At 38.0% G+C, this 12,983-nt stretch overlaps 1 protein-coding gene across 2 annotated transcripts in view; it reads right to left on the reverse strand.

Annotated features, from left to right (window-relative positions):
* LOC150084321 (uncharacterized) overlaps positions 1 to 12,983 on the reverse strand; it is a 118,781-nt gene that overhangs the window by 50,687 nt on the left and 55,111 nt on the right. For both annotated transcript variants that reach the window (XM_090375168.1, XM_090375169.1), the window contains exon 4: positions 7,864 to 7,943. In XM_090375168.1, the coding sequence (XP_090231294.1) occupies positions 7,864 to 7,943 (80 nt within the window). The remainder of the gene's footprint in view (positions 1 to 7,863; positions 7,944 to 12,983) is intronic.

Genomic DNA, 12,983 nt, shown 5'->3' on the forward strand with positions numbered 1-12,983 from the left:
GCTGACTAAGAGAATAAGTGACAGCGGTACTAGTAAATCTATCGAAAAAAAAAAAAAAAGGAAAGCGATCGATTCAGATCAGAAAATTAAAATAAGAATGTTTCAAAATGGTCAAATATGAACAAGTATCGTGCAGAAATTAGATTTGTCAGTGTCAACAGTGAATGCAATAATGAAAGAAAACAACAGAATACGAGAAGCTGTGAAGGGGTCAGCACCAATGAAATCAACTATGATAACCAAGGCTACCGTACAATTTCTTCCATTAATGTTTTATTTTCGTATGTGTCACTCCAACAACTTCACCGCTGTCCCCAGATAAAGTTTTAAATTGAACTAATTAAAAATATAACTATTTTTCTATACATATAACTAACTAATTGAAAAATACATAGCTATTTTTCTTCATTCTTCTGAGGATACTGTGGTTTTTGTAATTTTGGCATATCACGGATATAGGAGCAATATTTTATTAGTCATTCCCTAGTTACGTAAAACTTGACTTGCGTAAGAAGTCCTGGAATGTATGTCGGGGACTTGCTGTGTTTTTGGATTAACCGGGATTTTTATTTTACCATCTATCCCGGAAAATCGAGAGTCTACTGTATTTGGATTTCAGGAAAGCTTTTGATACTGTTGCACATGTAAGACTACTTTACAAATTGGAGCAGTATGACATTATGGGCAAGTTGCTACAATGGATAAAAGGATGGATGAGTGGGAGAAGACAGAGAGTGGTAATCAATGGATACTGCTTGACGTGGACTAACATTATTAGTGGTGCCTCTCAGGGTTCAGTGTTGGGCCCATTGTTGTTTTGTATATTTATCAATGATATTGATAAAGTCTAAGAGAATAAATGACAGCGATATTAGCAAATCTATTAAAAAAAAAAAGGAAAGCAATCGATTCAGATGAGAAAATTATAATAAGGATGTTTCAAAATGGTCAAATATGAACAAGTATCGTGCGGAATTTAGATTTGTCAGTGTCAACAGTGAACACAATAATAAAGGAAAAAGACATCAAGCTTAATGTCAAAGTTTGCAGATGACACAAAGTTTGGCAACTTTGTTAATAACAGTTATGACAGTATGCTGCTGCAACGGAATCTGGAGAAGTGGCAACTGAAGTTTAACATTGACAAATGCAAAGTACTGCATATGGGTAGCAGTAACCCCAGAGAAATGTACCAACTAAGTGATGTTACACTCAGGGTAGTGGAGAATGAAATAGACCTGGGGGGGGGTATTTGTGCAGCCAGATATGAAGTTTTCTGAGCAGTGCAGACAGGCTGCCAGACTAGGTCATGGGGTCTTGTCAATGATATACAAGAATTTTGCGAGCAGGGATAAGGAAGTGATTATCCCCTTGTATAAGGCAATGGTCAGGCCACACCTTGAGTACTGCGTACAGGTATGAAAGCCTCATTTTAGGAAGGATGTAGAGTTGATAAAAGGAGTACAGAGAAGGGCAACAAGACTGGTGAGGGGAACAAAGGGGTGCTCTTAAGAAGAAAGGTTTAAGTTCTGCAAATTGCAGCTTCTGAAGAGACTAGGCTCCTGTGAGACGATCTGATTGAGGTGTATAAGGCCTTGAATGGATTGAGCAGGCTCGATGCTGATGAGATTCTTCTTCTTGCTCAGATTACAAACCTGAGGGGACACAGATTCAAACTGAGGAGGAAAGACAGTGGTACAATAGATGTGCAGAAAGTTGCCTTTAGCCAGCAGGTAGTTGATTGCAGGAACGGAACAAACTTCCATCTGTTGTTGTGGAAGTTGACAGCATTAATAAATTCAAGGCAGAACTAGACAAACGTTTGAGACGAATGGAGCAGTGAAATGAGAAAGGGGTGGTTTTTTTTTTTTTTGGCTGATGCTGTATAAGCTGGCTTTCTTGCATCATATGCCTCTACTAATGCTAATGTTCCAGCTTATACAGTAACCTCTCATGAGGAAATCAGTCGTTATATTGCTTTGCTAAAATTCACTAGCTATATCAAAATTGTTCTCTATATCCAGATGAGTAACTGTGTCAAAATAACCTACTAAGTTAGTTAAACATGATTTTCTTTACAAAAACACACCTACCTAAATGTTCGGAATACCACACCTACCTAAATGTCCCTGGATTGCAGTCTTCTTCATTGCCTCCAAGACTTTCCCTACCTCTGTAGTCAGACTAACCGATCTGCAGTTACCAACTTCGCTCTTAGAACCACCTTTATGTATTGGTGATATGTTGGCACTTCTCCAATCAAAAGGAATATCTGTTGAGTCCAATGATGCCCTCATAATTAACTTCAATGGTTCAATACCCTCCTTGGCAACCTCGCCCAAAATTACTAGCTATATGCCGTTAACTCCAGGAGCCTTTCTTGCCTTTATTGAAACTTTTTCTAATAAACAGTCATCTGTAATTTAAAAATTGCTAATTTGATTAATTCACTAATATGACAGCCTCTTCTCAGCATGAAAGGTCTTTCTTCAGTAAACACAGATGCAAAGTACCAATTCAATTCATCTGCAATATCAGCTGGGTTATATAACTTTCCCACACTGAGTGCACAAGAGCCCAATATGATTCACTTTTTTCTTCCTTGTCCCCATTCTTTGCTCTCTCAGCTAGTGCTTTCTCATATGCAGCTATGGGCTCTCGAACCTTATCTGTCATACTATTACAAATGAACTTATACTAGTTGTAAGATTGAATACTTTTTGTCGCATTATAACTATCCCATGTGGTCTTTTTCTGCTCAGTTTAACTGGACAGCTCTGCAATTCATCCATTTCACTATCCTCCTCCTGCAATATTTTCTTAATAATATGTATGTGTTCATGGCTTCTGTAATTTTTTTCATTAAAGTATTCCTGTTTGTAGAAGAATAAGAGAAATTTACCTCAATATGATACATAGAATACTTCCATATGATACTCTCCAGAAATTAAAATGAATAAAAGATTAACACAAAATGATTACAGTAAAAAATCAATTGGAAACAAGTCAAAAATTAATTAAAATTCAAAAAACAATTAAAAATAAATTTTAAAAAATTAAAGTGAACGTAAATTTTGAAAAATGATTTTCCTTCCTGAAGCAGACAATGCTTTTCGACCACATGTCGTGATCTCAGAAATGGAAATTATGGAGTGTGAAAGTGTGAAATTATGGAGTAAACGGCCGCGATTATTTGTCTTGGGGCATGCGTGCAAAAGACCATGAATTGGAGATTAGATATGGATGGTGAACATTAATAGCATTCTCATGTAATTGAATGGCGACTCCGTAGCCAGGTGAGCAGGAGCAGCAGTGCGTAGCACACGCTTCTTGATTAGACCGGGTTTCGAGCCCGTGACCACCAAATACGGAAGATGCGGAAAGATCAGGGAATGACCACTGCATATTCCCAGAGCAATATGGCCTTAGTTGCTAATGCTCCTAAAAACCAAAAAACAACAACATGTAATTTAATTTCGACAGTTTCTGCAATTAATAGTCTCATAAAATTAAGTTGGACACTAAGTATTTTGGAGTCGTTAAATAAAAATGTATGTTTTTCGTTAATGGCATGAAAGGGTAATTCTGACTCTGCTGAAAGAGAAGCACAAACTGTGGACACATGCTGTTTTACGCGAACGTTCAGATGGAATTGCGTAGATCCTTGATAAGATGAGTTGCAACCACTGCAAGAAAAGTCGTATACCAAGTCATTTATTTGTATTGCGAAAGAGGAAAGGACTGACGATTGTTCAGTATAGCATGTAATTTCCGTATTGGTCTGGCAACAATCTTAAATTCGGTATCTTTAAAGAATCTGTTAAGTTGCTTGTGCCACTGTTCAACATATGGGACGGAAATAAAGTATGTTTTGATGTTCCTATTGTCGGCTGGTGTAATTTTTTGTATCCTATCCTTAGCTTGTACCCTAATTTGGTTTATTGTAGCAAGGGGTAGTAACCTCTATTGTATACAATCAAATTCATATATTAACCTCTTGTTGACTATTTCATTCACTTCCTTTAGCTCCAGGCATAACTTATTGATACACACAATTATGGGAGATTTTTTGAACATCTTTGTGCAAAATCACATTAAATTAACACTAAGATCTTCGGCTCAAATTTATCATATTTCTTTCCTAAAATATTGCCTTCAAAACAACATCGTTCCAAAATTTGCCAGGGTCAATTTAAATCATAAAATTGCAGGCATAAAGCAACTAGCACTTGCCACATCGCATAATGTAAACTTGCCTTAAAATCTTGGTATTCCAATAAACAAAAATACCTTTCTCAGGTTCGGAAACTTCACAACAAATTAAAAAATTATCCACATCCAAACGATTGGTCTGTATTGAAGACCTCCATAGATTTGCAATGTGAAGCACAGGCCACAGAAATAAAAAAAACAGACACATTAACAAACTGAATACATTATCGAGGGTATCAAGACAGGTTCATACACTTGCGAGCTTTTGATCAATTACATACAAGTTTGTTGCTGACTTCCCACCCCCCACAGGCGTTCAAACATGCTATCACACAATCAGAACGCTTTTGCTAGTGCTTAAACACCACCCACTCAACATGTAACATATCAACAGATTACAAATCTTTCCTCATATACGCTATTAACAGACACATTAACAAACTGAATACATTATCGAGGGTATCAAGACAGGTTCATACACTTGCGAGCTTTTGATCAATTACATACAAGTTTGTTGCTGACTTCCCACCCCCCACAGGCGTTCAAACATGCTATCACACAATCAGAACGCTTTTGCTAGTGCTTAAACACCACCCACTCAACATGTAACATATCAACAGATTACAAATCTTTCCTCATATACGCTATTACAGGACCAAATTTGACTTTTATCCAAAGGATTAAAATAATAATTTACCACCTCCAAGCTACCTAAAAAACAGTTCGCAATAGATATTGAATTTGGTCTTTCGCAAAAAGATTTATTTATTCAACAATTTAACCAAGTGGTGAATAACATAAAAGACATGCAACTGCCTAAATCGAATAGACATGAAAGTTCAGTTTTCCGTGAACTTCAGGAAAATAAGGACATTATTATTCAGAGAGCAGATAAAGGAGATACAGTTGTAATACTCGATAAAACTGATTATATAAATAAATTAGATACAATTATATCGGATACCTCTACTTAACTTGATAAATTAAATAAATTAAAATTACAGTTAATTAATAAACTGTGAAGAATAACAAAAAGAAAACAAAAGGTAAACATCAGTAGCTGTATAGCATAAATAACTCATCTCATTAAGTCCCAGAACTCTCAATGCACATTTTATTTCAGTTTATTATTTTATCAGTTATTAGTATTATTAATTGTAGAGAACTAGAAATCCAAATCATCTGTGTACAGACTATGCTTTTTTTCATGGAACAAAATGGCTCTCCATGTATGGTGCATCATGTAGCATAGGATGTGTTTGAGGCTTCTTTGATGTGCATCTTCAGCACATCAACTGAGGCAAAATGGTGCTGGGAAACTTTAATATTAAGCCACAAAGAATTATTCGCAAGTTATCTGGACTCAGCAGCAGCCACAACAATGTTAGAGAAGGATACCAAATCCACCAGAAAGCCACATTCAAATAATTCTGAACAGCTGCATGATGAGTTGGTGTCCAATAATGTTGAAAAATAAATGTCATCAGCAATGCCACATCTCTCCAACTCTGATATTAAAATTTCCAATATCTGCAAATAGCTGTGCTGATTAATCAATTCATCATTGATTAATTGGTAAATAGCACCATTCATCACTAAGAGAACTTAAGACCTCTTTGTAAAGGTACTGCAGCAGTACATCACAGGCAGCAAACTTTCATGATTTGTGACTGACACTTGCAAATACAAAGGGTACTAGGAAAGTTTTGCAATACAGCTTTGTTTATTTAATTTTTTCAAAGTAATTTCCTCTACATTCAATACACCTCTCCATCCTCCGAAACCAATCTTTAAACCAGTTCTGCCAAGTTTCACTAGGGAGTAAAGCACACTCGTTGTCCCAAGCCCGTAGAAGGTCCTCATCACTGGAAAACCGCCTCCCTTTTAGCTTCATTTTCACATGCGGGAACAGTGCAAAGTCACAGGGAGCAAGGTCTGGACTGTAGGGAGGGTGCTCCAGAAGTTTCAGTCCTGTCGTGGTCAAATATTCGGTGCAGGCTTTGGCACGGTGAGCTGGAGCATTTTCGTGATGGAGGTACCAGGTGTCCATTCTTGACTTTGGCCGCACGTTCTTCATAGATCCAATGACTTTAGGCAGGCATTGTTCAGTATACCACTTAGCTGTGGCTGTCTTCTGCGTGTCCAAAACGACACGTTCCACAATTCCACTCGATTTGAAAAATACAGCTATCATTTTCTTCTTTACAGATCGGGATTTTCTGACAATTACGGGTGTGTCGTCATCATCATCATCATCAAAGACCCAAACTTTGTTTTGAGCCTTGGTCGGCAGATCGTAATAGTACAGCCAAGTCTCGTCACCTGTCACGATGTTGTTCACATACCGAGATTGTCCCTTATCAAACTTTTTTAACATCTCCCGGCACCAAGTCACACGTCGTGTCATCTGCTCTTCAGTCAGTTGATGCGGCACCCAGAGAGAACAAAGTTTCTTCACGTGCAAATGATCTTGCAGAATCGAACGAATTGCTGGTGCATTTAGGCCCAAAGTATCCTCTATCTGTTGGTAGGTCACTCGCCTGTTTTCGTCAAGCATTTTCCTCACAGCAGTAACGTTTTCCTCCGTAACTGACGTTCGTGGCCTTCCCGGCCTCTCCGAATCCTCCAGAGTGAAATTTCCCCTTTGGAATTCTCTATACCACCTGAATATCGTTGTACGATGTGGACAATCATCATCTAGTGCAAGAGTCATTTCTTCTAAGCACTGGTCTATGGTTAAACCACGCACGAAATTATACCGCAAAACTGTCCTTATCTCATTTCGTGACCACGATGCCATCGCAAGCACTTTACACTCTCACTACTAATGAATAACTGAGCCCATCGACTTGGGGCGGCAGCTACTATGCACGTATGAACATGTCTCAACATGCAGCAACAAGCAACTTCCTGTGATTCATTGTTGCGTCATATTGCAAAACTTTCCTAGTACCCTTTGTAATAGTCAGCTTATATGGACTCATTCTTAAGTCTTATCTCTAAATCACCTGATCACTTGCATACAGTTTTTTTTTTTTTTTTTTTGTGATTTTGGGTGAGATTCTTCAGTGTGTGTCAACTGTTCCTCCTGAGGTATTCAGAGGTTTTTCAAGCCTGCATAACATGCAAATGATTCTGAGAACACACACCTGTGCATACTCAAGCTAATACACATACATATGCATATTCTCAGGAGGATTTGCAAATAAAGCTGAGAATATACACCTGTCAACTTATTTGTATCTTTTGTCATATGATACAAGAAGCAGATAATAATTCTAAAAAGATAAGTCCAAATAACAAAGCTGACCCATAAGTTTTCCAACCTGTGGGTCAGCTGTATTATTTAACTTGTCTTTTTTAGAGGAGGAGTTGGAGTAAGGAAAAAAGGAAGGAAGACTCATAGACTGTTTATTACTAATATCAAAGAACCATATAGAAGGGGAAAAGCTAACAAACTCTCACTATGGCACTTTCAAAGGACTTACCCCTTTGGGGCAGGTCCCTTTGAAGAGCACTAAGTAGGAAAGCCCACTTAACAGGATTGATCATGGGGACCAGAAGAAATGAGTGCTAAAAGCAGGATAGCACTATGAGCAGGAGTCACTACATTGACTTGTGATCTTTAAAATAAAAATCTTATAACCTTACTTGAACTATAAGAATCTGATGATTCAGAATTTAACTCCTTTCTTTTAAAGCTTTCTTCATCTGTATCATTTTCATCAGAACTAAAGGAGAAAAAAAATAGCAAGTTGTATATAACAGCAATTGCAAAAATGAGATTCATTATCCCTCATGTGAGGCTGATTTTGTCTAATATGATTTTGTTAACACACACACAATCAACCTGGACTACTACACATTTAAAGACTGTTTTCACTCCTTAGTTGTCATTAAATAAATTTTTTCAAGTTACACAACTGCAAAGTTTATTCCAACTTTCCTAAGCTATAAAACTGTTTATGAGGTATCATAATAAAACATAGCTGTAAACAAACATGTAAATTTGCTACACTTCATCGTGAACTTAATATTGTTGGTTAAACTGTTGTATTAATTCTAAATATTGTCCACCTTTCAAATTGCCATCTCATGACTGAGAGACTTGCTGCAACTAATGCCAAAAGTTAATTTCCACTTTATGAAAAGTATAAAACTGTTTTTGAAGTTCTATAACAAAAAAACTTCATGTAAATTTACCATGTTAAATGATGATCTTAAAATTTGATTAAACTGTGCAGGGTGCAGTACTGAGAACTAGTGGTCTTTATTTTGCAATATCATTTGAATGTATTGACATAACTTTGTGGGGGGGGGGACTTTACAACAGTACAGCCAGGCCTTGCATAACGCGAGTTCGATTAACGCATTTTTCCGTTACTGCTAATTGAAAAAAATATACCACTTTTCACTTTACACAATGCAAATTTCCAGTTAACGCGATCTTTTTTTTTTTTTTTTTTTAATGCCATAGTTGAAAAAGATTTGAATCACACATTAAGCTCAGACAGGCAATAAACAAATGTTTCCCTGCTGCCCGCCTCAGTGTGTTCCATCAACCATCGGAAGAAGACATGTTACTTGTTTGTCTCCGGCTAATAAAGTCAATGCAAACTTGCATTTAAAAATTCAATTTTTTAAATAAGCCAGATGAAAATGTTACCGCGAAGGAGATAACGGCAAAAGAACTAGATGAAAGCTTTCGTATCGCAGAGAACCCCAAACCTTTTGTTTGAGGTTCTCTGCGATATGTATTTCGCCAGGGCCCAGAGAAGATTGTTGTCGGCTATCGGAAATTGTTTGATGAAAAGAGAGTCAACACTGTTCAACGCTAGTAGTTTGTGCGGTGTCCGACAGATGTCGAGTATCACTGTGTAGATGGGAGAAATCCCAGGTGCCGTCTGACACGAACATACCTTGTGTTTCCCTCGGAAATTTAAAATATTCCGCAGCCCACAGTTTGGGAACCGGTGTTTTATGCAATACACATTTAATTCCATAATTATTTTCATTATCTTTTACATTGTATACAGTTAAAAAGGTATTTTTAAAATTCTTTATGGACATTCCAGAAGGTCAAGGCCCAATTATAATTTTTCCTATTGATTATTATATTCGATTAACGCATTTCGGTTTTGCGCAACTTCCACAATGACAGATGGAAGTTTGTTCCAGCAATTAACCACCCGCTGGCTAAAGGCAAATTTCCGTGCATCTATTCTACATCTGTCTTTTCTCAATTTGAATTTATGCCCCCTTAGGTTCGTAATCTGAACAAGTGGAAGGATCCCATCAGAATTCAGCGTGGTCAACCCATTCAGGGCCTTATACACCTCAATCAGATCACTGCACAGGTGCCTAGTCTCCAGCCACTGCAATTTGCAGAAATTAAGCCTCTCTTGGTAAGAGGCTCCCTTCATTCCCCTCACCAATCTTGTTGCCCTTCTCTGTATATGCTCAAGCAAATCTACATCCTTCCTAAAATGAGGCCCTCCAGACCTGTACACAGTACTCAAGGCGTGGCCTGACCATTGCCTGATACAGAGGAACAATCACCTCCTTTTCCCTGCTAGCAAAATTCCTATATATCATTGACAAAACCCCATGACCTGCCCTGGCAGCCTGTCTGCATTGCTCAGAAAACTTCATATCTGACTGCACAATTATTCCCAGGTCTTTTTCATTTTCTACCACTTTAAGAGTAGTACCACACAGTTGGTACGTTTCTCTGGGGTTACTTCTACCCATATGCAGTACTTTGCATTTGTCAAGGTTAAACTTCAGTTGCCACCTCTTAGCTCATCTGCCCAAATTTTCTAGAACCTGTTGCAGTGGCACACTGCCATAACTGTTATTAACAACCCTGCCAACCTTTGTATCATCTGCAAACTTTAACACTAAGCCTGATATACCTTCATTAATATCATTGATAAATATACAAAACAACAGTGGACTCAACAACGAACTCTGTGGGACTCCACTAATAACATTAGTCCACCACAAAGAGCAGCACTCACTGATTACCACCCTCTATCTTCTCCCACTCGACCATCCTTTTATCCATTGTAGCAACTTACCCATAAGACCATTCTGCTCCAATTTGTACAGTAGTCTTCCGTGCGCAACAGTGTCTAAAGCTTTCCTGAAATCCATGTATATGATATCAAAATTATTTTTTGCATCCAGTTCCTTTGTAACCACATCATAATAACCAATCAAATTTGTCAGACAAGACTTTCCCTTAACAAACCCATGTTGTGTCTGAATTCTTGCTGCAGTCTAGTCTAGATAATTCTGCAATGCATCTTTAACCAGTGACTCCATTATTTTACCCGGAACAGAAGTTAAACAGAAGTTACTGGTCTGTAATTACTCCTGTCACCTTTCGATCCCCCTTTGTGAATTGGGGATACATTTGCACAAGTCCAGTCCGTGGGGACCTCCCCAGAGTCCAAGTTTGCTCTCATAATTATGGCTAAGGGTTTTCTTAGTTGCTTTGCTGCCTCCTTTAATATGACTGGATAGTCATATTAAAGGAGGCAGCCCCACCCCAGGTGCCTTTCTTATGTTTAACTTCAACAATTTCTCCTCCACTTTGCTCTCAGTTATTACAAGATCATTAAGCACCCTGCTACAATTTGATAGCCTTCTGCCATTTTCAAACCTTAATAACTCTTCCTGTGTGAATGTAGATGCAAAATACTCATTCAGTTTGTTTGCTATCTGACCAGGATCATGAACAGTCAAACCATTGATATCAAGTGGACCAATCAGATTCATGCCCTTCCTTTTAGAGTTTATATAAGTAAAGAAATGCTTGCTGTTTTTCTTAGCATTTTTTGCCAAAGATTTCTCGTAATCTGCCTTCGCCTGCCTAACCTCCTTTGTGACCTGATTACAGACTAGCTTATACCTGCCAGAGGTATAAGCTAGTCTGTAATGAGTTGATTGATAATTTATATGCATCCCATGCATTTTTCTTCTCTGTCACGAGTCTCATTAGTTCATTTGATAACCATTTAGGCCTAAACCTTGAACAATATTTCTTAATAGGTATGAAACTTTTAGTAGCTTCCACGATTAATTCCTTGAATGCTTCCCACTTAGAATTTACTGTTGGTAACATCGTCAGTTGATCCCACTGTACAGAATTAAAAAACTGTCTGAGACCACTGTACTTTACGGAAGCAAAAACTCTTTCCTTTACCCCTGATGGTAATTATATCTTTAAGTAAATCCCACATCAGTACACTGTGATCACTATGGCACCTAGTGGTTTCTTTATCTGCAAATTCTTAATACACGAATGATCACTGCTGATAACCAGATCAAGAGTATTGCTCTCTCTGGTTGCCTCTCGAACATGCTGCTGCAGAAAACAATCATCCAATAAATCCACAAAAGTCTGACTAGTGTGTGAGTGACCAACCCACAAGTTCCAGTCAATATCTGGGAAGTTAAAATCACCATTACAAGACATTCTGATTTACTAGCACACTATTTTTCTGTACAATTGTTCATTGTACTCATTTGAGTCATTAGGTCTATAACACTCCTACTCTTATTTTTGCTTTTGCAGTACTTATGTAACACCAAACTGACTCAACAGTGCACTGTTCATCTATATCAACTGGATGCACTTCTTTTGATTTTATGTTTTTCTTAATTAACAACATAACACTTCCTCCCTTCCTATCCTGTCTGTACTCCCCAAATTCCAATTCTGCATTTCTAATATCTGTGTGACACCACGTCTCTGCTACCCAACAATATCTGCCTTTGATGTCTTGACCAACACTTCAAATTCATCAAATTTATTTACTATACTTCTAGCATGCACCTATTCTTAGTTACCCTAACACATCACATATACCTACCTGTTTCGCTATGACTGTCATCAGTCCCTGAAACCCCCAGCACGGCTCGCTCCAGGCCGCTGCTTATTCTAACTGATTCCTATTTCTAGTTACCCTGACACATCCCATGTACCCACCTATTTCACCCTTTACCCTTGACATAACTACTGTCAAGGGTAAAGGGGACTTTTGCTTTCGTGAGGTTGACTACAGTGGGACCATCTGATGATGTTACCAACAGCAATTTTTTCTAAACGGGAGCATTGAAGGAAGTAATCATAGATGTACTAGGCTTTTCATACCAACTAAGAAATAATGTTCCAGACTTAGTTCTAAATGGATGAGAGATGAACTGATGACATGGCAAGAAAAATGCATGAGCTGCATATATATTATCAGGTGATACAAAAGCCTATGATAGATAATAACTAGTCCATAAAGAAATCACAAAGGAGGCTAGAAAAGCTAAGAAAGATTATGAGAAGTCACTGACAAAGAATGCAAAGAAAGGAAGCAAAAGCTCCTTTACTTATATTAACACTAACAGGAAGGCATTAAATCGCATTGGTCTCCTTGATTTAAAATGGTTCAACTGTTGATGATCCTGCTCAGGTTGCTAACAATCTAAATAAGTATTTTGCATCTACCTTCACTCATAAGGAGTTCTTAAGGAGGAAATGGCAGAAGTTCATCAAATCTAATAGAGTTGTTGTTTGTTTGTTTGGTTTTTAGGAGCATTAGCAACTAAGGCCATATTGCTCCGGGATATGCGGTGGTCATTCCCTGACCTTTCCGCATCCTCCATATTTGGTGGCGACGGGCTCGAACCCCGGTCTAATCAAGAAGCGTGTGCTACGCACTGCTGCTCCTTCCCACCTGGCTACGGAGGCGCCATCTAATAGAGTGCTAAAT

The sequence above is a fragment of the Mastigoproctus giganteus genome, chromosome 6 (assembly GCF_048544385.1).
Source record: "Mastigoproctus giganteus isolate SK-2022 chromosome 6, ASM4854438v1, whole genome shotgun sequence".
In the NCBI taxonomy this organism is placed as follows: Eukaryota; Metazoa; Arthropoda; class Arachnida; order Uropygi; family Thelyphonidae; genus Mastigoproctus; species Mastigoproctus giganteus.